The 26116-nt window shown below is 39.7% G+C and overlaps 3 protein-coding genes across 13 annotated transcripts; 1 reads left to right on the plus strand and 2 right to left on the minus strand.

Annotated features, from left to right (window-relative positions):
- Positions 1-2364: 2364 nt before the first annotated feature.
- LOC125189881 lies at positions 2365-3204 on the minus strand. Its single transcript, XM_048087107.1, has one exon. The coding sequence runs from the start codon at positions 3202-3204 to the stop codon at positions 2365-2367; it is 840 nt and encodes a 279-aa protein (XP_047943064.1).
- Positions 3205-9069: 5865 nt separating this feature from the next.
- LOC125189882 (proline-, glutamic acid- and leucine-rich protein 1-like) lies at positions 9070-9843 on the minus strand. The gene has a single exon (XM_048087108.1). It carries the CDS (start codon positions 9841-9843, stop codon positions 9070-9072), a length of 774 nt encoding a protein of 257 aa, XP_047943065.1.
- An 8312-nt stretch (positions 9844-18155) lies between these two features.
- LOC125188502 (crossover junction endonuclease MUS81) lies at positions 18156-25964 on the plus strand. Of its 11 annotated transcripts, none has more exons than XR_007170740.1 (16): positions 18156-18500; positions 18767-18855; positions 18963-19041; positions 19137-19223; positions 19310-19435; positions 19842-20064; positions 20488-20608; positions 20700-20821; positions 21441-21598; positions 22613-22670; positions 22866-23024; positions 23576-23655; positions 23918-23989; positions 24141-24212; positions 24615-24701; positions 25756-25964. XR_007170740.1 is itself a non-coding variant. In XM_048085364.1 (15 exons), exons 1-15 carry the CDS (start codon positions 18307-18309, stop codon positions 25858-25860), a joined length of 1983 nt encoding a protein of 660 aa, XP_047941321.1. In that variant the 5' UTR covers positions 18156-18306; the 3' UTR covers positions 25861-25964. The 11 variants fall into 11 exon arrangements, 7 of the variants coding, with proteins under 7 accessions (XP_047941321.1, XP_047941322.1, XP_047941324.1 ...); XR_007170743.1 differs by having other exon boundaries at positions 24141-24149; XR_007170742.1 differs by having other exon boundaries at positions 24150-24212.
- The last annotated feature ends 152 nt before the right edge of the window (positions 25965-26116 follow it).

The raw sequence follows: 26116 nt of genomic DNA on the forward strand, positions 1-26116 counted from the left end.
TTTATGCTCAACACCCACCGCGCTCGTCACAGCTCAACCTGCACATTTTTCAAAAGAAATGCAGGGCTGAGTACTTGATGCACTCAGTGGACTCATGCCGAAAACATTTTTATAAAAAGTATTTATCATGCCACCATTGAGTGCCCTCGGGGTTTAACTTTAAAAATGCCGAGACACTAAAATTATTCCATTGTAAAATTCGACTACAGTCATTTTCTAATAGATGTCTACCATATCTGATCCATCGATGACAAGGAATGTGGCCACATTCCAAGTCACTAGACCGGCCGACCCAAAAGACGGCTCATGATCCCCATTGGTGTACACTATCCTGAGTAGGGACTCGCTCCCTAGTCAGACCCGAATTCGATTATCCATAGATGGCAAAAGCCACAACAGATAGGTTCCATAGATAAAACAAAACACGGCATGACAAATATTCATTTTCACATAAAAATATACTTAGGGCATTGCCCTTATTTAAAAAGAAAGCCCACCTCGTTCCCTTAAATCCTCAATCACTTTCTGTTCACCGCAACATCGTGCAACAGTTCACCCTTTTTAAAATAACATGATATGCTAAAATCAGACTTTGCCAAATATTACTTAAAGAAAAGCATGCATCCTATGTGTGTGTGCTCAAAATTATTCTTCGCTAAAACCGATTCATCAATTAAACACAGAAGTCCACAATATACTAAATCTCTCGGTCATCACTAGAAAAATATAGGCCAAAAACATAAATTTCCAACACATAAGTTCCAGAGCTTAATATAATTTAGACCAACCCAAAATTAATCGGTCACTCCCATTTAACAAAACTAAAGAATAAAAGAAAATCTGTAACTTAATATACTCCCAACATCACACGTTAATACTCTCCCTTCCCAACACCGTTATTAAACTAAAGAAAAGAAACAGAATTAGTACATAAAAATACATACTCCCACCTACAGGTATGTATACAAAAGGAAAGAACAAAATCAAATAATAAACCAAATATACATACTCCCTGCCGTCAACTACTATAAATAAAATATATATATATACTCCGTCGCCAAAACAAGTCTACTCCCATATGCACCCTACTGTCTCAACATTCTAATCTCTCCCTTCCGTCTCATATTCTTACGCCATCCCTCTGCATAATTCAAATTGACAGCAAGAACACCCAGCAACAAACTCTCCCTCAACTCTCGTCTCTATCTCCGTTCACCACTGCCGAGTTGCCCCACCTTCACCGCCGTTGTCCGCTGCCATTCCAGACGGCCAACACTCCGTCGGGCATTGCTGCTGTCTCTGTCAGCCCATTCCCGCAGGTAAGATTTCTCTACCCTCCCCCCCCCCTTTACTTCTCTATTTATTCGATTCTAAATATTAATGTGTAGGTAGAAGTATAGAGGAAACAAAAAGACAATATCTAATAGCATTAAAGATGCAGGCTTTAGCAAGAACTATAAAACACAGTTTCAAGAAAATTTCAATTCGGTGGCTACCGTGAATGTGCAATTATGCTACGAAATTGATGTAAAAGAGTATACCTTTAGCACGAAAGAATAAACTGAGATTGCAGGAAAAAAAATTGGATTCACAGGCTGCTCGGTTTCCTCTCAACTATGACAAGAAAAATATGGTGTCATGGATTCCATATCCAAAGCTTTGTATAAAATGAATTAAAGTGGAAGATTTTACCTTTGTTGCAAAGGAAGAAAAACTGCACTGAAATTTTGAAACGGCGGATGATTGAATGATATTGTGGGAAGGATATATGTATGGACTTAATGGGTATTTGGTTGGTGATTTTAAGGGAGAATGGAGATATGGGGAAATCGTGTGGGAGAAGTTAGGGAGATATTTGACCAATTAGTTGACTGTAGATTTGGAATAAATAATTGATTTTTGGGCTTCTTAAAATTGGTCCATACTAAAAGAAATAAAATGACTATAACAAGATAGATAAAAAGTGATAGGCCTAAACATTGAGTTTCTTTCTCTTTTATCTTGTCAGCGAAGAAAATTAATTAAATTCATAGTATTTCGTTTTTAGTACTTTGGTGTTATTCCAACTACTCGCGAAAGTAACTTCTAATTTCTCTACGACATAATCCACAGCATTCCTCGAGATTCCAACAACGCGATTCAAAATATTTGCCGATCCTTTGATGAAACATACCCATTGATTGTCGAAACAAAACAAGGACGATAAAAAAATTACCCCAAAAAGAAAGGAAAAAGGCGGGCGTTACAATCTACCCAACTTAACAAAAATTTCGTCCCGAAATTTGCAAAAATAAAATTAAACGGTTCCTAGTACTCTTCATCTTATCTTCCAAATTCTCAAGCGTACTCCTAGTAGCCACAATGTTACTGTTGGTCTAGGGTTGGAGTTGGGTCTCCTCTCGGCGCAGCTTGAATTGCTTGCAGTTGTGGGCGTGGTCCGTGGTCGTTTTGTCTTGCACCCTCTCCGACATTCTTACTTGGGCAATCTCTAGAGAAATGGCCACTTCCACCACAGTTGTAGCATCCATCAAACTTGAGTCTACACTCTCCACAGTGGTATCTAGAGCATATAGTGCATGGAGGAATCCTTGGTCGGAAATTACCCCTCTGGTTGGGAGCGGTCTGGATATGTTGTTGCCTTTTATTTTCATATGGAATCTGATCACCATCCCATTTCCTTTTGTCTCTGAAATTATATTGTTGCTGCGGTGGTGGTGATGTAGTTTTCGCGACCGTACTATCCTTGGGCAGCTCCTCTTCCACGTCTAAGGCGCAACTCAAAACCTCCGAGTATGTGATTCCTCTACGGCTAGCCACAGCTGCTCTTATATCGTGTCCGAGCCCAGCACGAAATTTTTCCGCCATCTCCGCATCTGTGTCTACTAACTCAGGCGCATATCGGGTCAATTCGCAAAGGGCCCGGTCGTACTCTGTCACAGTCATGCGTCCTTGCTTGAGAGTATGAAATTCCTCTACTTTTGCTCGCTTATAACTCATGGGGACGTACTTATTGTTCAACTCCTCCTTGAATCCCTCCCATGTCAGCGCTTCACGGCGTGCAGGGTCCATGGTCCTTAGCTTGGTATCCCACCAAAAATCGGCGGGCCCAGTTAGTTGAAATTTCACACAAGCAAGTCGTTCCTTATCGGTGCTCTCCATAAACTCGAATATACGCTCGAGAGCGCGTATCCAAGTCTCTACCATTGATGGCTCTCCCATCCATCAAACTGTGGGGGTTTTTGGCTCGTGAAAGTCTCGATGTATCGTTTTGGCTGAGGCGGGGGTGGGGGTGGCGGTGGCGGTGGCGGTGGAGGTGTATGCCCAACAGACTCCTCGGACTGTTCTCCCTCATTGCGCCTTGGTTGTCTACCACGTCTTGGTGGCATTCCCGTTCGTTCTGTTTCTCGGAAAAGCGAGAGCGAAGTCGTCAACTTACAACTAAGATCGATATTTTTCATATACAAAGTTTATATGTTTCGTCCCTCCACATCCGTAAACCATCAATCAAAAACATCATTAATATCTCACATACTAAAACATGCATAAACTACCTTTAACACTCCTCCATAGTATAACATTATCATAGTTTGCACCTCATAACAAAAATATCATCACCCTTCCATAGCTCAATTTTCCAAAAGAAAGAGTTAAAATTTATTTTCCTTGAAACTGAATTTTTTTTTAATAGTTCCTAAACACAACATTTTCCATTGATCAATGTTTTTCATAAAAGATAAGTCCCGTTGCATAGCATATATATTTTTTATCACCATTGATTTTCAACTTCTCGAAAAAAAACTAAACAATTTTTTTTTTTTTTACAACCATAGCTCCTCCATCCCATTGTAAAACATACTTTGTTTTCATAACCATAGTTTCTCATCACCCTTTCACCAAAACTCTTTCATAAAAATTTCTCATAAAAACATTACCTCTTTCTCGGTTGAGCGTGGTGAAGCGAGATGTTGAGCCTTCAATACACCATTATTATTTTATTTTATTCATTTATTTATTTACTTTTTTAGTCTAGCGAAACAAGTCTAGACTAAGACTGAAAAAGACTCTCGGGTCCAGAGCGGAAAGAAAAATTGCTCTGATACCAATTTGTCACGCCCGCATTTTCTAAGGATAGAAAACACAGTGAATCGCGACTAGGGGTTGGTTAAAGAAGCGGGGAAGAAAGGGGGAAACAACAAAACTCGACCATAGCTCAACATAAATGGAATAGCTCGAATAAAATCAGAGTATCAATTCAACAATCAACAACTCGAAACGAATATTATCTCACCAATACTTGGAATAAAAGAAACAACATTCAGCGGAAGCATTCGAGAGAAGAATAATATTATGTATGAAGACATAATATATTCGAGATCTTTTATTTGTTATCTTTTTCACTTTTATGCTCAACACCCACCGCGCTCGTCACAGCTCAACTTGCACATTTTTCAAAAGAAATGCAGGGCTGAGAACTTGATGCACTCAGTGGACTCATGCCGAAAATATTTTTATAAAAAGTATTTATCATGCCACCATTGAGTGCCCTCGGGGTTTAACTTTAAAAATACCGAGACACTAAAATCATTCCATTGTAAAATTCGACTGCAGTCATTTTCCCATAGATGTCTACCATATTTGATCCATCGATGACAAGGAATGTGGCCACATTCCAAGTCACTAGACCGGCCGACCCAAAAGACGGCTCATGATCCCCATTGGTGTACACTATCCTGAGTAGGGACTCGCTCCCTAGTCAGACCCGAATTCGATTATCCATAGATGGCAAAAGCCACAACAGATAGGTTCCATAGATAAAACAAAACACGGCATGACAAATATTTATTTTCACATAAAAATATACTTAGGGCATTGCCCTTATTTAAAAAGAAAGCCCACCTCGTTCTCTTAAATCCTCAATCACTTTCTGTTCACCGCAACATCGTGCAACAGTTCACCCTTTTTAAAATAACATGATATGCTAAAATCAGACTTTGCCAAATATTACTTAAAGAAATGCATGCATCCTATGTGTGTGCTCAAAATTATTCTTCGCTAAAACCGATTCATCAATTAAACACAGAAGTCCACAATATACTAAATCTCTCGGTCATCACTAGAAAAATATAGGCCAAAAACATAAATTTCCAACACATAAGTTCCAGAGGTTAATATAATTTAGACCAACCCAAAATTAATCGGTCACTCCCATTTAACAAAACTAAAGAATAAAAGAAAATCTGTAACTTAATATACTCCCAACATCACACGTTAATACTCTCCCTTCCCAACACCGTTATTAAACTAAAGAAAAGAAACAGAATTAGTACATAAAAATACATACTCCCACCTACAGGTATGTATACAAAAGGAAAGAACAAAATCAAATAATAAACCAAATATACATACTCCCTGCCGTCAACTACTATAAATAAAATATAAATATACTCCGTCGCCAAAACAAGTCTACTCCCATATGCACCCTACTGTCTCAACATTCTAATCTCTCCCTTCCGTCTCAAATTCTCACGCCCTCCCTCTGCATAATTCAAATTGACAGCAAGAACACCCAGCAACAAACTCTCCCTCAACTCTCGTCTCTATCTCCGTTCACCACTGCCGAGTCGCCCCACCTTCACCGCCGTTGTCCGCCGCCATTCCAAACGGCCAGCACTCCGTCTGGCAGCGCTGCTGTCTCTGTCAGCCCATTCCCGCAGGTAAGATTTCTCTACCCTCCCCCCCCCCTTTACTTCTCTATTTATTCGATTCTAAATATTAATGTGTAGGTAGAAGTATAGAGGAAACAAAAAGACAATATCTAATAGCATTAAAGATGGAGGCTTTAGCAAGAACTATAAAACACAGTTTCAAGAAAATTTCAATTCGGTGGGCTACCGTGAATGTGCAATTATGCTACGAAATTGATGTAAAAGAGTATACCTTTAGCACGAAAGAATAAATTGAGATTGCAGGAAAAATATATTGGATTCACAGGCTGCTCGGTTTCCTCTCAACTGTGACAAGAAAAATATGGTGTCATGGATTCCATATCCAAAGCTTTGTATAAAATGAATTGAAGTGGAAGATTTTACCTTTGTTGCAAAGGAAGAAAAACTGCACTGAAATTTTGAAACGGCGGATGATTGAATGATATTGTGGGAAGGATATATGTATGGACTTAATGGGTATTTGGTTGGAGATTTTTAAGGGAGAATGGAGATATGGGGAAATCGTGTGGGAGAAGTTAGGGAGATATTTGACCAATTAGTTGACTGTAGATTTGGAATAAATAATTGATTTTTGGGCTTCTTAAAATTGGTCCCAACTAAAAGAAATAAATTGACTATAACAAGATAGATAAAAAGGGATAGGCCTAAACATTGAGTTTCTTTCTCTTTTATCTTGTCAGCGAAGAAAATTAATTAAATTCATAGTATTTCGTTTTTAGCACTTTGGTGTTATTCCAAGTACTCGCGAAAGTAACTTCTAATTTCTCTACGAGATAATCCACAACATTCCTCGAGATTCCAACAACACAATTCAAAACATTTGCCGATCCTTCGATAAAACATACCCATTGATTGTTGAAACAAAACAAGGACGATGAAAAAAAATTACCCTAAAAAGAAAGGAAAAAGGCGGGCGTTACATCCCCCCTCTCCCTTCACAAGTGTCTGCCCCAAATACGGGCTGTGAAGTGAAAAATGGGAATGGCTAGTATGACAGACACACATTTATAACAAACACATACTATATATAAAAACTTCTCACACTTAGACTATGCAATAGGCTAAGTGGGAGAGTTTTAGATATAAACATAGATTTAACAAAACATGACAGAATATTACAAAACATGATATATAAACATATAAACTCCTCACACTTAGACTGCGCAGTAGGCTAAGTGTGAGTTAACATGCATATAACAGAACACAAAAACATAAACATAACACATGCATCAAAGTAGTAAACCTTTTACTTCTCACACTTAGAATATTAGATAGGCTAAGTGTTATGAATGAGGTTTGCACACATGACTACACATATACATTTATCTAAACAATAAAAGTAATTAAAACTAAAAATTGAGAATTAAAAAGAAAACTAACTGGTCAGTAGGGGGGGAGGGTCGTTCAGACATTCCTCCTGCTCCTCCTTAGCGCAGGAGTCTATGCAGGTGGTTCCTTGGGTTCCTCTTCAGTGGATTCCGGTTGGTTATCTTCTGCCTCCTCTGGTTCAACACCTTCTTCTTCCTCAGGTTCGGTGGGTTCATTGTTCTGGCCTCCATGGCCACTTGTTCCAGCTCCTGTGCTTTCCTTTGCTCTCGTTAATTCTTTAAGTACATTCTCCATCAGGATTGTCAGCCTTGCCATCTCTGCCCGTGATTGTCTGTTCTCCTCTGCCAGTTCGGTTACTGCCATCTCCAGACTTTCTTGCCTCAGTCTTTGCGCTTGTTCGTTTTGCCCAGCTTGCCCCTCTTGCCCCCGTTGTGCCCTTCCACCAGGGGCTTCTCCCATCGGGTAGAACTGAGGGACTCCTTCTCGGTAGTATAAAACTTTTGTGCGGACGAAGAAGGGTATATCGAACAGGCCAGGAGAGTCGACCATGTACATTGGAGATAGGTCGTCTGCCTCTGTTATGATGATGTTGTTGCGCACGAAAGCTCCTAGTATGTTGCAGAGGGACAAGTTCCTAGCTGGGTGGGTAGCTATCAGGTGGCATTGGTAGGCTGTCCAGAATCCCAAATGCAGCCTCCTCCCGCGAGTAGCGCACCACACCATGTACAATTCGGTCATAGAAGTTCTGGCAGCTGAATTACTCTGTCCCAGTAAGTTGTAGCCTAAGTAGAGTTGCACCAGTCTGAGCATGGAATTGTTGAAGTGGGTGGATCTGGATGTGGTGGAGGCTAACTGACCAGGATCGGGGTGGGTTAGCTCCTCCCAGGCTTCTTGGGGTTCAAAGTCTACATGTCGCCTTGGTATCCCCCTTTCTCGGCTTCTCCATTCTGGTCCTATAGCCTCCTCTAAGCTACACATCCCCAATCTCACAATCAACTCGATTAGACTCATGGACAACTCTCCACTGAATATTCTGAAGGAAATTGACACTTCATCTAGGTCTGTTGTGGCTTGGAACCTAAACGTAGTGAAGAATTCCTTGGCTAATCTTACTAATATCTCCGAGTCTCTATTCTCTAACAGCCACTCAAAACCCAATGCTTCCATACTGGCTAGGAAAGAATCATGCACAGATAACTCATCCAGAGAGGGTATGTGGAGTACCTTTCCGCATTTGACTTGCTTGCTGCTATCTTCCTTGTCGTCAAATGCGCCTTGAAGCTTCTTGGTGTTGTAGTGCTTCATGTCCTCCATAAGCTCATCAGTGAGCTCTACCCGCCACCTTCGGTACACAATCCTCTCTACCGGCGGGTGGACTAGTTCTTGGTGATTATCGGGGAGCTGCCGCTCATGGTATTCCTCCCATTCTAGAGAGATATCACTCTCTGATTCTGACTCTTCGCTGGAAGTGTAGTCACTGTCACTCAACTTCCTTCTCTCTTCTTTCTCTCTGATCACTATGCCGGTATTGGCTGTGCGCTGTTTCTTGACGACTTGCTTCTTCCTGACAGGGGCTTTCCCCTTTCTCTTCCTTTCCTTGTTGTATATGTCTTCCTTTTCATTTGTCGTCGCTTCTTCGTCGGCTTGTGTTGAAATGTCCTCCTGGGCAGTATGCTCGGTTACCATGCGGGTACTAGTATCACTTCCTATCGCCTCCTCCCGACCTACTGACTCCGATGTGAGGTCCAGACCCCCAGCCACCTTGTCAGCCTCTTCCTCCTGGTCAGTCGGCATTGATGAAACTGTCCCTTTTGCCATTTGTCCTTCTGGCTAGTTGTCGAGGACTTCTCCCCAGGTTTTGTAGGAGTAGTCTTCTCGTCTTCACTAGAGATCTCCTCTGCATCTGCTGCCGTGTTTGCTCCTGCCTTGTTGGACTTCCACTTTCCTAAGCATCTCTGTGACACTCTTTTGGGCTTTTGCCATTCTGCTTTGGGGTCGTTTTTCAACACTAGCTTCATCTTGACTGCTTTGGTTTAGACACGATTGGGGCTTCCGTTTTTTGCTCCTTCATTTCGGCCTCTCCTTCTGTTTCCTTCTTTTCCTCTGACTGGTGTGTCTCTGGTTCCTGCCTCTCCTCTTCAGTTTTTTTAGCTTCCTCGGTTTGTCCTTCTCTCATTTCCTCCACTGGCTGGTGGACTACCCCCTCTGACTCATCTGCTCCCATGGCTGTTTCCTCTCTTCCTCCTGCCTGGGATGCGAGGTTTAGTACCTCAGCCACCCCTTCAGGGTTTACCACTATCCTATCTCCCCCGCCTAAAACCGATTGGAACTTATCATCCGTCATTAGCCCTTGCTTCTTGGCCATTTCATTCAGATCTATCTCCTCCCTCTCTGCTTCTTCGGCTCTGGTTTCAGTGGCTGTTGTCTCCTCTGCTTTATCCTTCTCGTCTTCTCTTACCTTCTCTTCCCTCTCCCTTTCCTCTGTTTCTCCCCAGTTGGGATCTTGATAGGCGGAAAGTGGGCTAACGTCGAGTGACTCTGTTTGTTGGTGTTTGGGAGAAAGGTTAGAGGGTTCTGACTGTGCAGTTGTTGTTGGGGAGGTCTTTTCGGATGTGGGGTTTGAGGTATTTGGGGTGGTGATGGGTGGGTTCACGGTGGTCGCAGTTGGGGTAGGGCTTGGTATCGCCGGCATTCCTCCGGTCAGGCTAAATCCGGCCAGGGTCGCTGTCCAATCTTTGTTCGGGTCTTGTTGCCTTAGATACGCCGCCTGTGCGTCTAAAGGAACCATCGCCAGAATTTTTGTGGCGTCGGTGTTGGCTGTGATCGTTGTGGACTCGGCGGTCGCGATTCCGCTGTCGCTCGGACTTCTGGGGGGTTGTCGCCGGTGGTAGATGCCGGGTTGCTGGTTGCTTTTTTCTTTGCCATGGGTTGTATCAGTGGCGGTTCTCTGTTTCCGGTAGTGATTCACGGTGGTTTTTCAGAGTGGGGTGGTGGTTGTCGAGGGCGGTTGTTTTGGGTGAGAGAATGCAGGTAAGGGTTTGTAAAGTGAAGGGGAGTAGGCGGTGGGGTATTTTATAGTAGGGTGGGCAGTTGAGGGTTTTGACCGGTTGCAGACGGTTACCAGGTCGCGATGCTTCGGGTGGGAGACGGTTGTGCGTTCTTGCAGCTGATTGGACGTCCCCTGTCACGTCTCTGCTCCACGCGCCCTCCCAGTCACTGCACTCGCCTGCAAAGCTGCACCACGCACCAAAATTCAAATTTCACTCTATACCTCCCTCTCAATTAGCTAAAAATAGAATTAAAGCAATAAAAGGACTCTTAAATACAATTCAGAGTTTTACCTAAATGGTATCCTCGTGGTCAGTACGGACTCCAAATTAATATTTAAGATCGGAAAATCTTTTTGGTATTTTTAATATTTTCCTACTTAACTCAAGTTAAATTACTAAATATTCACAATATTTACATCATCACTAAAGGTATTTGAAATTCTACCTGGTCAATAAGCACAAATTATATAAAGTTGGCCAGGTGGAACTCCAAACCCCTTTTCTACTGGCCATTAGACGCTATTAAAGTGTAGTGGCATTTCTTCCACCACACACATTTCTTCATTTTCCCTATATATTTTCAACCACTGCCCATTTACGACAAAAGGTTCAGAGTTAGGGATACTCCCTGAAATCTCGACCGCTCCATTAGCACGTAGTGCAGTGATAATGTAAGGTCCTGCCCATTTTGACTTGAGTTTATCAGGCATTAGCTTCAGTCTCGACTGCAAGAGTAGTACTTTCTGACCAACTTGGAGATCCTTGATTCTCAGATTTTTGTCGTGCCACATCTTCGTTTTCTCCTTGTACCACATGTCTGAGTCAAATGACTCCAATCTGAGTTCTTCCAGCTCATGTAGCTGCAACTTCCTTTCCTCCTCACAGGCTTTAGCATCCATGTTAACTTGTTGAACTGCCCAGTACGCTCGGTGCTCAATTCCCACTGGCAAGTGGCACATCTTGCCAAAAACGATGTGGTATGGGGACATCCCTATAGGCATTTTGTAGGCTGTCCGATACGCCCACAGAGCATCTTCCAACCTTGTGCTCCAATATTTTCTGGAGGGGTTGACTGTCTTCTCCAAGATGCTTTTTATCTCTCCGTTTGAGATCTTCGCTTGCCCATTGGCTTGAGGGTGGTAAGGACTAGATAGGCGGTGATGAACCCCGTACTTCTTCATCAAGGCTTCGACCGTTCGGTTGCAGAACTGAGTCCCTTGATCGGATATGATTGCCCTTGATATCCCAAATCGGCTGAATATATGACTCTTGAGGAACTTGGTGACTTCTTTGGATTCACAAGGGCTCATGGCTTTGGCTTCTATCCACTTTGATACATAGTCGACTGCCACCAAGATGTAGGAATTCCCATAAGATGAGGGAAAAGGACCCATGAAGTCCATGCCCCAGATGTCGAACACTTCACAAACAATCATTGGAACTTGTGGCATTTCATCCCTTGCGGAGATCCCACCGGTCAGTTGGAAACGGTCACAGCCCTTGCAGAACTCGTATGCATCTCTGTTCAGAGTCGGCTAGAAGAATCCGCTATCCAACACCTTTCTTGCAGTTTTCCTTGGTCCGAAATGTCCTCCACATGCCAAGGAGTGACAGTGTGTTAGAGCAACTCCAAGGGAAGAAGGTAAATGAAAAGGGTATATCATGCTTATACCTTCCCAAAAAGTGCAATATACCTTTCTAAAAAGCAATCAACTCCAAGGATAAAAGGTATATAGAAAGGTATATCATTTAAAAAAAATAAAATAATAGTACAAGATGCATTAAAAAATATAAAGTGTAATACCTTCTCAAATACCTACCCCCTTGGAGAATGATTTTTTATGAAAAAAAGGTAAATATGGTGGTTATATGATTTTACCTCTCCATTGATGGAGAGGTAAAGATACCTCTTCAAAATGGGAAAAGATATAATACCTTCTCAAATACCTCTCCCCTCGGAGAATGATTTTTCATGAATAAAAGGTAAATATGGTAGTTATATGACTATACCCCTTCATTTACCTCTCCCCTTGGAGGTGCTCTTAGTACATCCCGTTGCTCCCAGTCAGGAATACATCTCCTTATTACTTGGTCGGCTCCTGCCTTCCACAAGTATGAGTCATCCCAGAAATAATACTTTGCTTCATTCTTGATCTTCATCCTCTGAGCATTTGTCACGTTTGGCACCATTGGTAGCCCTCCTGTCACTAGGTAGTTGGCCAAGTCTGCATACCAGGGTTCCTATCCTACTTTTTCCTTGCCCTTGGTTGTTGCGTCCTGCCCAGTAAGCCTCATTACTTCTTCCTAATCGATCTTCCTTGCGGAGAAAATCACCTCACACAATGCTCTTCCGAGAATCAATCTCGCACATCCTCACTGTTCCCTTCTTGCACTATTCTGCTCAAATGGTCCGCTACTTTGTTCTCAACCCCCTTCTTGTCTTCTTGCACCCATCTGATCAGTCGGGGTTTTGAATCTTTCTTCGCGATGAGATACTTAATGGCCGCATGGTCAGTATAGAGGGTGACTCTGGATCCTAATAGGTACTGCCTGAACTTCTCGAACGAATAAACAACGGCCAACATCTCTTTCTCGGTGGTGTCATAGTTCCGTTGGGCTTGATTCAAGGTCTTAGATGCATAGAATATCACGTAACTCTTCCCATCGACCTTCTGACCGAGTACGGACCCCACGGCATAGTCACTAGCATCGCACATCACCTCAAAGGGGTGATCCCAGTTAGGAGCTCGAATGATCGGTGCAGAAATCAACTTTTCCTTGAGAAGGTTAAAGGCAGCCTTGCAATGCTCATCGAAAACGAACTCCATCTCATTCTGGAGGAATCTAGTAAGAGGTTGGGCGATCTTGGCGAAATCTTTGATAAATCTTCGATAAAATCCAGCATGCCCCAGAAAACCTCTTATTCCCTTCTGATCAGTAGGGAAGGGTAGTTTGGATATGACATCCACCTTGGCTTGATCCACCTGGATCCCTCTTTCTGACACCACGTGTCCTAAGAAGATTCCTTTTGTAACCATAAAATGGCATTTTTCAAAATTCAAAAGCAGATTCTTCGCTTGGCACCTTTCCAGCACGAGATCCAAATGTTGCAAGCATGAGTCAAAAGAGTCTCCGTAGACCGTGAAATCATCCATGAAGATCTCTACACAATCTTCAATCAAATCCGAGAATATGCTCATCATACATCGTTGGAAAGTACCTGGGGTGTTGCATAGGCCGAAGGGCATACGCCTATACGCATAGGTTCCAAATGGACAGGTGAACGTGGTCTTATCCTGGTCCTCGGGATTCCCGTAAATTTAAAAATAGCCACTGTACCCATCCAAAAAACAGAAGTACTTCCTCCCAGCCAGTCGCTCCAGCATTTAATCGATGTATGGCAGGGGAAAATGGTCCTTCCTGGTTGCAGTGTTCAGCTTGCGGTAATCTATACACATTCGCCATCCAGTGACCAGTCTGGTGGGCACTAGCTCATTCCTCTCATTCTTGACCACCTGGATCCCTAATTTCTTGGGGACCATATGGATCGGATTGACCCATTCACTATCGGGTACTGAGTATATAATGCCCAATGAGAGCAACTTCAAGATCTCCTTCAGTATCTCTTCCCGCATGTTTGGGTTCACCTTCCTTTGTGAATCTCTATGTGCCTTGGCTCCCTCCTCCAGCCTAATGTGGTGCATGCAGACATCCGGGCTTATCCCCACCAGGACCGTAAGGCTCCATCCAATAGCCTTCTTGTTTTTGCTCAACACGGTTAGTAGCCTTGCCTCTTGTTCTTCAGCCAACCCGCTATTGATGATTATAGGGAATGAGTCTTCCTCCCCGAGGTAGGCATACTTAAGATTCGCTAGCAACTTCTTCAACTCCACTTGTGGGGGTAGTGTGTCTGTAGGCAGAGGGTTCTTTTCAGAATCCCCCTCTTGATCATGTTCACCATCTGATTTCTCCTCCATACTGTCGGTAGTAAAGCCCCTGCGGATCCCGCTAGTTCCGACTTCTGACAGAATTCCGTAATTGCTCCTTCGATCTCCTCGTCAGTTAACCCTCGGCTACTGATCAGATCACACCATGCAGCTGCCTCCACATCAGCCTGTGCATACACATCCAAGCCTTGGAGTTTTTCCTGCAATAATTCGGTCTCAAGAAATTCTTGGACTAGGGGGTCAACAACATCAACATAGCATAGATTTCCAGAATCTATTGGGTTTTTCATGGCTTGTTTGATGTCAAAAACAAATTTCTCACCATTAAAGTCAATGCAGATTGTCCCCTCAGCCATATCTACAATTGTCTTAGCCATTCTTAAAAATGGTCTTCCTAACAATATCTCTGATACGCTCGGATTTTGCACTGTTTTAAGGCCATTATTTGGTCCGTTTTTAATGTCAAAGTCACTCTACACGTCCATTATTTGCATATTTTGTCTATTTTGGTATTTTGACGTGTTTTGTGAGAAATGTGCATAATTGAGCCGAAAAAGGGAGCCAAAACGCCAAGTTTGGAAATCTGAGTCAGACGCCGACCGGCGACCGCCGGCGCCCGGCGGGCAGATCAATGCAGCGGTCCGTCTCGGAAAAATGTGCTTGGAAGAGAAGTCTCGTCCGGCGACCGCCGGAAGACGTGCGGCGGTCCGCCGCCGAGGAACAGACTCTCTGGAATCCAACGCGGCGACCGCCGGCCAAGGTGCGGCGGCCCGCCGAGAAAGGCGGCGAATTCGAGAAGCCCTAGATTTGCGCCCAGATTTACCATATTTTGGAGATCTTTTCCTTTTACAACAAGGAGTGGCTTTCCCCTATAAATAAGACCTCAAGCTTCATCAAAAAGAGAGAACTTCTACTTGCAAAATACTTCATAGAGATCAAGACCTAGAGTACTTCATTGGTGCAAGGAGTTGGAGAAGGATTTCAAGAACATCAAGAACGACAAGGATTCAACCTACGGGTTTTATTTGCTTTAGTTTTATGTTCAAATTTTCTTCCCTTCAATCTATGTTTTTAGCTTATTCAATTATGTGTAACTAAACTCATAGGATTCTAGGGATGTGTTAGTAACAACTTTGGTTATACAAATTCCTTTTTCTATTTAATATCCGTTTTGTTTTTACTTTGTTTCTTCCCTAAGTAGTTTTGATGCTGCATGATTTAGTGACACAATCATGTATGATTTAATATAACTTGCTTCATAACTGTGACAGAGTTCTAGCGAGTTAGATTCACTTAGTAGACACTACATTTAGCTTCCCTTAAAACGGCACTGTTAATTGAGAGTGAGGACTTTTCAAGGGTCTTAGGAGCTTTTTGGAGTTACGTGTTAGGATTGACAACCCTAATCTTGTAATCAACATTTGTATCGCATGAGCATAAGCTAGGTGACTCGTCCTTTCAAAGTATAAATTGTGTTAGGGTTTGTAGTTGGAATTTTGTATAACCATAACTGTGAACACACATCCCTGAGATTCCCTTATCAATATCGTCTTTCTCCGTGTTTTATTCGCTTTTAGTTGGTCTATGCTTTCCATTGTTTTTAGTTTTTCAAAAGTTTTCAAAACCCAATTGTTTTTCCAGATAGTATTTGAGTCTTAGTAGAGGATAGACACTTTGTGTTCTATCTCCAAGTGACTTCTTTTATAGGGAGGCTTGCCCTTTGCTTTTAGGGTAGACTTCCTTCTCGATTTGACTTTTCTGCCCTTGTTAATGATCATCCCGAAGCTATCCTTCTTCTCTATCTCGAGTCTTTTCTCCGGTATGCATCCCGGTCAGTAATGCACCCTTCTAGCGCTCTTTTCACTTGCGTCGCCTCGAATCGTCTCCTCACTGGCTTGGATCCCTTAATCCTGCACACTTGAGCAACCGTTTTGCGATAATACATGCATTTCACGACATACTGACCAGTAACCAAGGCTTAGAATACGACTTATCACTCAACAACTAAAAGAATCAATCTTCAACAATATCAAAAGATAAATGGAACAAAGTTCAGCGGAAGCATTCGAGAGAAGAATAATGTCATGCATGAAGACACAACATATTCAGAACATTTGACAATCATTTCCTTTACTTTTATGCCCAACATCCTCCGCACTCGTCACAACTCAACCTGCACATAGCGAAAACACATGCATGGCTGAGTACTTTGATGCACTCAGTGAACTTATGCCGAAAATATTTTCATAAAATAAAATCATGTCCATCTTTGAGTGTAGTCGGGTTTTACTTTTAAAAAAGATGCCGAGAAACACTAAAATTCTTTCAACTTTAAAATGGTGATCGGCCGATCTACTATCATCATCATCAATCGTCACATACCAAATCTGAACTATCTTGTGAAACGAGAATGTGGCCACAAACTCGATCACTGGACCGGCCGACCCAAAAGACGGCTCGCGATCCCTATCTGTGTACACTAGCCTGAGTAAGGGCTCACCCCCTAGTCAGACCCGAATTCATTAACTATCAAAGTCTAGAGGGAATCAAACCCAGTAGATAATCAGATTGACAACTCCATCAAAAACCAAAATATGGCAAGACATAACGCATTTGCAAAGTAGATACACCATTTGGCAAAATAATTCAAAATATTTCAAAAGAAAGCCCACCTCAACAAGTTAATATTTTCCTTAATCAAACGCCTAGGTCCAGCCTTAACTTGTGTGCGGACAAGCTTTTTGAAAAAAACAATTAAAATACACATAAATCTCGAGAAAATAAACATTTAGAATGCATGCATCCAATGGTTCAATTATTCTCGCTCTTCTTTAGGAATTCCGTTGGATGTTGAAATTATAATTAAATCGCTTGATTTAACTAATTCTCGTTCTTTCCTTGGGCTTCATTAACTTTGATAAGTCGTGTCTTCGCATCTCGTGTAATCCCTTCATTTTCCTTGGAGAGCATGCCGGAATTTATTTAAAACTAGTATTACCCACGTGCGATGCACGACCCATTTTCTTTTGTTTAAACTTATTTTATACTGTAAAATGATTTTATAAATTCATAAAAATATCATTGTATGAAATCTGAAATCATAAATATATAAAATAAAAACAATTATTAAAAAATATAAAATCAAACAAAGAAAAAAAAAAGCACATATACCGAATGAGAAACAATATTATCATTTCAAGTTCTAAACTCATATAACCAAATAAGTTTATAAACTAAAAATTCCACACAAATCACATATCATTTAAATCACTTTTAGATCTATTCTATAAAAAATCAATCACGAACACATGTTAATAAAAATAATGTATAAATATATATTAGAAGACAGTCAAATCGATCAAAATCATCAACAAAAATACAGCAAAATAGCATGGAATATACAACCTATATGGGCCGTGTTCATGCACGGCCATAGCAAAGAGGGCCACCCCGTCTGCTACAAAGTACGAAATTATTTGCTCTTTATCTAGCATCTCTAGTACTCAAAACTGTATTTGGGAGTACGGCCGAAGAGTATAAATTGTTACCCTCCAATCTTAAACTCCTGCATCATTATAAAACATGAAACATACGTATTTAAGAGTTAGAAAACCAATAGGTTTTGTTTTCAAGTCTTGCTTTTCTTCGGCTATATGTTGTTGTGCAACATCACCACTAACTATACCATCACCACTAACTATACCACTAATCCATGGAAATTAAATAACTAATTACTTAATCACACGTTTTATATATTTTTAGATCAATTAATATCTATTTTAAATGATCATTTCCCTAAATACCTTTAAATTTCCTCTTATTTTCCTAAACACCCCAAAACTCCCCCTTTATGCGTAAATGTATTAAATCTGTTCTTTCCTATCAACGAACTAATAATAAAACTGTTTCCCCGAAATTAAATTGGGTCAAAGACATTTTATAAACCCTCATTCCAATTTTATAAACCATCAATCCAATCCTATGTAAATTAGTGAATCAATTCGACTTAATAAAAACGTGGCCCAACTAAACAAAATATTTGGTCAAAACACTCTCAATTAAAAGAAAGAATGTAAACAAAAAGAGAAGTAAAAATACTCCCCAACCCGTCGTCACTCGTCACTCCTAAATCAACAAAATTTCAAAATCAAATTTAGGGCTTAAATCCAAAATCGATTTCGCTTCCTCCTCAAACCTCCCTCTCGCTGCAAAATTGTATCCAAAACAACTGAATTCCGCCGTCGAGAACAGTTAATGGATAGTGCAAGAAAGACTGCGTGCCCGGAAAATGAAGATGTGGCGGCGTATTTGATGAACAAGCGGCACGAATTGGCGCAGAGTTCCAAGGGGATTTCCGACAATATGGACATGACGCTTTCAAAGGCCCATTCAAACATCTGTAACCACCAAAACCCAATTAGAAACCTCAAAGACTTGGCGCAGATTAAGTGAGTGAAAATGCTACTGGAATTACAACTTTTGTCGGTATGGTTGATTAGTTATTTTATTCGTAATCTTTTGTTGTTACTACTTGGATGTTAACTTATCCTAAGCATGAGTTTTTATTATGCTGTGTTCACATCGAGGTAAGCTTAGCCTACACTGTTAAGCCCTTTGCATTTGCATAACGACATGGCTTGTACCCTTGTACGCACCTGTGAGCATATAGAAATGGGATGTGATTATTGCGGTTGTATCGCATGCTTCATTGCAGGGGCGTGGGTAAGTGGATTTTGAAGCAGATGCAGGGTTTTTTTCATGCGGATGGTGATCCTTCTGAGATTGAAGACTTGACGAAAAAGGGTATCTTTTCTTGTATGAAAGCAAACTAGCTATAAAGCCGGATTTTTTAAGTTGTTAACATACATGATTCTTGTACATGGCTCTGTAATTAACTAGTGTGGCTATAGGAAATAAAAATAAGGGACCAAAGCGTTATGTGCCACAAAAGAATTCTGTTGCTTATGCTCTACTAATTTCACTTTTCAGGTAAACAGTTAGAATCTGTCTTTTGCATATTATTTTCTGTCATCGTAACTAGAATTTCAATGATGAAGCATTACTTCTTTTTTATTTTGGTTTAGGGGAACAGAAAATGGAAATGAATTTATGCACAAAAAGGAACTCATCGATGCTGCTGAAACAAGTGGATTATCTCGTGTACCAATTGCGTATGTTTTCAGTAAGCACTAGATTTCGTATTTTGGCTATGCTGTTCAAGATTGATCAAGTCTCTCCTTTCTTTCTTCTGGTTTAGGCCAGAAAAGGCAAAGGAAAAAGCTGGACATTTTGGGAGCTCGCCGAGGGACTGGTACACTGGATGGAACTGTATGAAAACACTGATAAGTAGAGGCCTTGTTGTGAAGTCCAGTTGCCCAGCTAAGTATGTTTTCTTGAGCCAGCATTTCAGTTCATTCATTTCTTCTACTGGATTTGTTAGTTGTACAACATTTACTTCTCCATGCTATTGAAGTTAGTTTCCCATGTTTATTAACAATTTTTAAAAAATCAAATATTTGTGTTGCCCACTTGAAAATCAGTTTATGTTGCACTTATTATCTTTCTGAAGTCTGAACAATAGAAATAGCGTGTTAGAACGAATAAGACTATAAGACACATACGCAGAATTATATATCTTACCTAATGGACTTCTTTTGAAACAAATTACTTGTCAACTGAAATTTCCAATTTTGGAAATTTATTGTTAAATCAAGACTTATAACATCAGCTCCATATGAAATGTGCGTCTAACTGCTGATGTCGTGGGCTTTTGATGATTATAAATGCAGGTATATGTTGACAGAAGAAGGAAAAGAAGTAGCACATGAATGCCTATTGAGATCTGGTATGGTTGGTCCTAATAAGAAATTTGATGGTCTGGAAAGATGTCCAGATTTGGTCCAAAGAGACAAAGTGTCTGTTGTTGATTTGCATGAAGACTTGCCAGATGTAGAGTGTGTGAAAAAGAAGGCAAAGATATCTGTAGATATTCCACCTGATTATCTTGAGAAGGTATTCTGATTTCTTTATAATGTTACAAGTTTGTGTAGCTTCTGCTGCTCTATAGGATTACACTGTTTTGGTGCTTGTTTTTCTGTCTTTCCTTATTTATTGGAATTGAGTCAGATGTTCCTTCATGTCACTAAGTGAATATGTCAATTGTCATTGGTTTGAGCTACTAATGTAATGATATCTAGCTGATTCATTTTGATTGATGCCTACTTTTGTGTTCTTAAATTCTTGCACCAATAAGTTCTAAGTTCTACAAGGCTTATATTACTTTCATCAATATTTTAATTTTTATAGTTTATACCTTCAATTAAGTTTTTTCTTTTATTTAATTAATTTATGTTTTGGTAGTTTTAGCTATAAATATTGGGTTTTGTGAATAGCACAAATTTTACTTGTTTTTTCTGAAGTTAAAAAACATCTCAGGGAACAGACATATCATCACTTGATTTCCTTCAAGAAGATGATATTGATAGTATAAGTTTCATCTCGAAATCAAGAACGGACGGCCATTATGCATCATCATCTTTGTTCCAACTTAGAGATGGTAGCAATCTCTCTCCCCCAGCTATATGTCTATTTATCTATCCAGCAGAAGATGGTAATAATAGCCTGAAGTTGCCATCATTTGTTGGCAGGTAGAGCAGGGACAAATTCAGGTGATATGCAAAGACATGCAAATGATGTTCCTAGCAATAAAAGTTCGTTGCTTCATACTTTTGGACGGAGTTCTTGTACTTTGAAACCGTGCTCATCCAATGTAAGTCTGATTTCAGATTGCCTATGGTATGGTGGCTATCAAATTGGCTATAATTGTTTGGGGCAGTGAGGTACAGATTCATTTAAACAGGAAAGAGTTATCTTGTTTATTAGAAAGAAGAAGGGTTTATAAAGTAGAATTGACAAGAAGAGTTGAAAGTAGCAAAGACAAAAAGAAATACTGAAAGTCATGAAGTACAAAAACAACTGTGCTTGAACATGGTATTATTTTCCTTACCTTTTTGGCCCAACCTCCACCAATTAAAAACACTCATATGCTTCAGATAAGATGTTTCGGTTTAATTAGTCAGTATGGGAAAAGTATGTGCAACTGCCACACATTAAGGAATTTCAGAAAAAAACAAAATGGTACTATATATAAGGTTAAATTTCACAAGTTTATCTGATTTTTGTTTCAATATTATGATATACCCCATCTTGTAAGAATTTAGTATATGGAGATATCCTTGTTATATATTGTTAGTCATCATATAAATATAAAACTAACCGACTAGATTGTATAGATCAAATAGACCCATTTAACCAAACTAAGGACTTGTGTTATCTATGGTAAGAAAATCATGGGTGTCTGAATCTTTCCTTCAACTACGTGTCCACAGAATGTTCAGGAAAATGTTACTAGCCAGCCTGGCTTCCAAGGATCAGAAGCTAATCCCATTGCTTTGGCAACACCGCCTTTGGCATTTGGAGAGAAGTTTGGGGATGTTTATGAAGTAGTTCTGCTATTAGACAACCGGGAGCAATTTGCTATGCAAGGGTGAGTGAGTTCTGCCATAAAATTCTGTTTATAAGCCTTTTTTTTTTCTGGATTTGTCTGCTCAACTCAATTTAAGCATATGTGATGGATTCCTTAACACATGTAGGAATATTCAATTGTAGCGGTTAATGATGCCGATTGTTCGAAACCTGTTTTGGGTATATAATCTTAGCCCTTGACAGAGGACAAGTAAATCAAAGATATGCAGAACAAGAGTGACTCTCACTAGGCTATTATTAGTATTTTGAAGTTGTCTATCACAATAAAGAAATGTGTAGTATCTTTCTTGAAACCTCGAAAGGGTTTAATGCATCATTATATTATCTTACCAAAGTTACTAACTATGAGTATGTGACTGTTGATAGTTGGTACTTGATACATCCATGGACATTACTTTTCAATTTGTGCAAGGACTTTATGTTATGGACAATCTTCTGTATGTTTTTAATGTATAACCATTCTTTATTTAGCTTTACAATAAGAATGAGAGCCTTATAGGGAATGGGTTAGGCGCTCAGCCTGCATGTTTCTTTGCAAATCGTTTTTGAATCCTCTTTCATAAAAAGTCCTACTGGACCAACTGTCCTATTCTACCTTATAATCCTTTGTTGGTTTTGGGTAAGTGTCTCACATTTGATGTATATTACACAGCCATTTCCAACATGCTCCCCAAATTGCCATTTTTGTACTCCATAATAACTTTTTAAGTTTAAAACATCTAAGCCATGTTTTATTGCATGCTCATCTCCTCTTGATTTGTGGCACAAAGTGCTCCTCTCCTTTAGATGAACTGTGCCTGTGGGATAGTGTTAGGTTGGACAGCCATGATTTCATGGCTTGCTTTAGTGTTTCATCCCTTCTGGCAAGACTTTTGATATTGAACATAAGTATTGGTAGTCATCACATCACTCTGTTGCTTCAGTTATAGAATGGTATTTACTATGGTCTGAAAACGTTTGTAGTTTCTTCTCGTGAATTTTTACAGTACCATGATCTCATTCACGTTATTTGCAGATCACGTTCAAGAAAAATTATTGAGAACATATGCTCTCTGTTTCAAATTCAGATAGAGGTTAGCACAATTTGTCGTTATTTTTGTCCCCAATTAGACTCTATTATCTTCTAAAAACAGGACCATTTTTTGTGCAACTGCCACCTTACTTGAGGTGGTTCATTTATTGCTAGTGTGCTGTTGGTCTTGCACTGTAGGCCGATATGTCTGCACATAATTATTGTAAATGATGAGACTCAGATATGATGTTTACAGGTTAGAAGGCTGCCTGTGGGTGATGGAATTTGGATAGCTCGTCATAAGTATCTTGGAAGTGAATTCGTACTTGATTTTATTGTTGAGAGGAAGAAGGTTGATGATTTGCGTCAGTCAATAAGGGACAATAGGTATCGAGATCAGAAAATGCGGCTTGTGGTAATGTTTTCTTTGCAAATCCCAAGTGTTATGTACTCTTGATTGTGTTGTGTGGCAACATAACTGGATCTATTTTTTTTTATTCAATATTTTAAGTAATATATTTAATCACATTATCTGAGTGTGACTACATTATTTCCATAATAAAATCTTGGAAACTGTAGTCAGCTATTTTCTAATATTTAATAGCACCCTTGAATGTATAAGAGCAGGTATCCATCAAAGTGGATGAGGGTACAGATGAAAATATTTACATAAAGAAGTATGAAGTAATTGTTGGCTAATTAGTTAGTTGGATATCCGTTGCACAAAGAATGGCTCTTATTATCCACCTCATGCCCTGCCATTTTTCTTCGTTATCTTTTCTGATTTTTCCGGTGTACTTCAACTTCCATAGCTATCAGTTGGGTGAAATCTTTGGTTTTTGAATTGACTTTTTTTATACATTGATAATAATTGGAAGTTCTTTTCTTCCCCTGCTTTGAAGAGATCAGACCACATGTTTTATATATCTTATCCTTTTTCATGTATCAATTCAAATATCCTTGAAGCGATGTGGGCTTAAGAAGATGATATATCTGGTGGAAGGTGATCCAAATTCCTCAGAGGCAGCTGAAAGCATCAAAACGGCGTAAGCAATACTGCCTACTCTCTTGTTTTATGATGTTATTTTATTAACCTTTTGGTTAGCCTGGATAGCTTTTAACAGTACTTAACTTCATGCACGATGCAGTATCAATATTATGTTATGTAGGTAGCAAATGAATTTTATAGCACATTCTGATTCCTACTATAATTTTGTTGTATGGGCTACTAAGTCTATTTTTCAGGTTTTCCTAAAGTACATATTCTGGTTACAGCTTTTTTAGGACTTAAAACATTTGTTAATGCAGTTGCTTCACGACTGAGATCTTGGAGGGTTTTGATGTGCAACGAACTAATGGACTAGCTGATACATTGAAAAAGTATGGTAATCTTACTCAATCAATCAACCAATACTACAGATCTCTAGATACCATGCAACAGTGCATTGGTGGATGCCCTCCTTTTGATGAATTTATCAAAAGGTGTGAAGACTTGGGTAAAATGACAGTTAGTGATGTATTTGGTATCCAGCTCATGCAGGTATGGCTCATATTCCAGATGCTCAATCGACATAATTGTTCACTATTCCCAGCATGTCTACATGTAATTGTTTACTTATAGCATTTCCCTTTAATAATATCTGATAGTGATGGTTGATAGTAGAACCACATTGACTTCCTTTCTTCTACTTAGTTATTGTTGAAAACTGCATTGTTGCTAATAAGATAATTGCTGTTTTAGTTATTTTAACGGTTTATTCCATGCTACACAAGGAGTACAACTGGATCTTTAAATTTCCACCACTTACCCTGTTACCCAAGAGTATTGGTGGAATCCATGGTTGATTTTCTAACTGCAGTTGTACTCCTAGGAGCAGAGCATCATCTACCGAACCTTTTTTGACTTTGTGATGCAAGAGGATACAAACTTGATCTAAAATTGAAGTGCAAGAAAAGAGTTTGTTGTTGTCATTAGTTGATAAATTTTGAATAATTATTAATGCAGGTTTCCCAGGTAACAGAGGAAATAGCTCTTGCTGTTTTAGATATGTACCCAACATTGTTGTCCCTTGCTTCTGCGTATTCTCTTCTGGTAAGTTCTCTTGTTACTTTTAGTATTAACATATTATTGCATCTTAGTCTATACTGGAGTTTTTATAATGTTAACTTTTTTGACAAATTTAGAACACATTAATGTTGCTGTCACTTTCTAGTTCATTAATGGAAGCAAATATAGTTTTCTTTAGTATTGCTGATTGCTGACTACTGATTAATACCTTTTCACTCTTTCATTGGTACTAGTCTCTCCATTATGCAGTTACTGGAAGAACTGTTTATTGAGATCTAGTGTTTTAGGAAAGAACGTGTAACTATTGTCGATTAGCGTGAAGTAATTTCACTGTAATTAATCCTGGATGACAACCTTATGTTTTATGTGTCAACCTTATTGGCTTATTCACAAATCATAAGTTTTGGGAGAATCCGGGAACAAATAATTTGATGTTAGCGCAAGGTTAGTTTATAGGAGTATAACACAAGTAGTTGAGATGTAAATCTCTCAACGTAGCTCTATCCTCCCTAGACAGAAAGGAGAAACAACATAGAATTCTGTATTCAGGTGGCATTGAAAAGAGTAGAGCATCATCATATTATTGAACTGCAGATGATGTACATTACTGATGCTGTGGTCAAATTATGTTTTGGTTAGCAGAAGAGTTTTGATATTCTGAAATTCAAATGCCTTAAAGTAAGATCCAAACCCTTCATTCGCCCCACACTTCATCTGTCAGGTTTTGCATAAGATGATAAATTCATGTCAACTTCAGAATCCCTATTGATTGGGAATCTGGTTTCACTTCATTGCTTTCAACAGTCGGCTTCTTATTGCGTTCTTTCCTAGTATAAATAAATGTTATCCAATTATCGAGAGATAAGTGAGGGAGATTGCATAACGAATTTAATAGGAATGTGTATGGGTTAACTTTAGTAACTCAAATTAGAAGTTGAGGGAATGTTAATGAATATCCAATGTTATTACTGTGATTTATACATTGAGTTTGGCTCAACCTTACATTCAACTAGCAAGCATGCCTTTCTTTTCAGTAGTGTTTTTTTTTTTTTTTCAAATTTCGGTATCATATTTATAGGAGGGTGATGCTATTGCACAAGAGGAAATGCTCAAAAGGCAGAGCAACAACTTGATCAGTGGGCCCGCCAGCAAAAATATATTCCAATTAATTTGGGGTGGTTAAAGTACTAATGTATTAATATATGGGATTTGTCAAGGTTGTAAAGTTGCAAGAGAAAAGGATGCCTTGCAAATGTTTCGTCTATATCCTCCGCAGTGGTTTTGATTCGTTTGCTGGTAAAATTTATGTACTCCCTCCGTTCCCTCGTAGTTGAGGCGAAACTTTTTGTCAGGGAGTTTAAGAAAGGAATTTTGAGTGTGTTAAATGAATAGATAAAAAAGTAAGAAAGATAAAAAATTAGTGAAAATAAAGTAAAAAA

The sequence above is a fragment of the Salvia hispanica genome, chromosome 5 (assembly GCF_023119035.1).
Source record: "Salvia hispanica cultivar TCC Black 2014 chromosome 5, UniMelb_Shisp_WGS_1.0, whole genome shotgun sequence".
NCBI classification, from domain to species: domain Eukaryota; kingdom Viridiplantae; phylum Streptophyta; class Magnoliopsida; order Lamiales; family Lamiaceae; genus Salvia; species Salvia hispanica.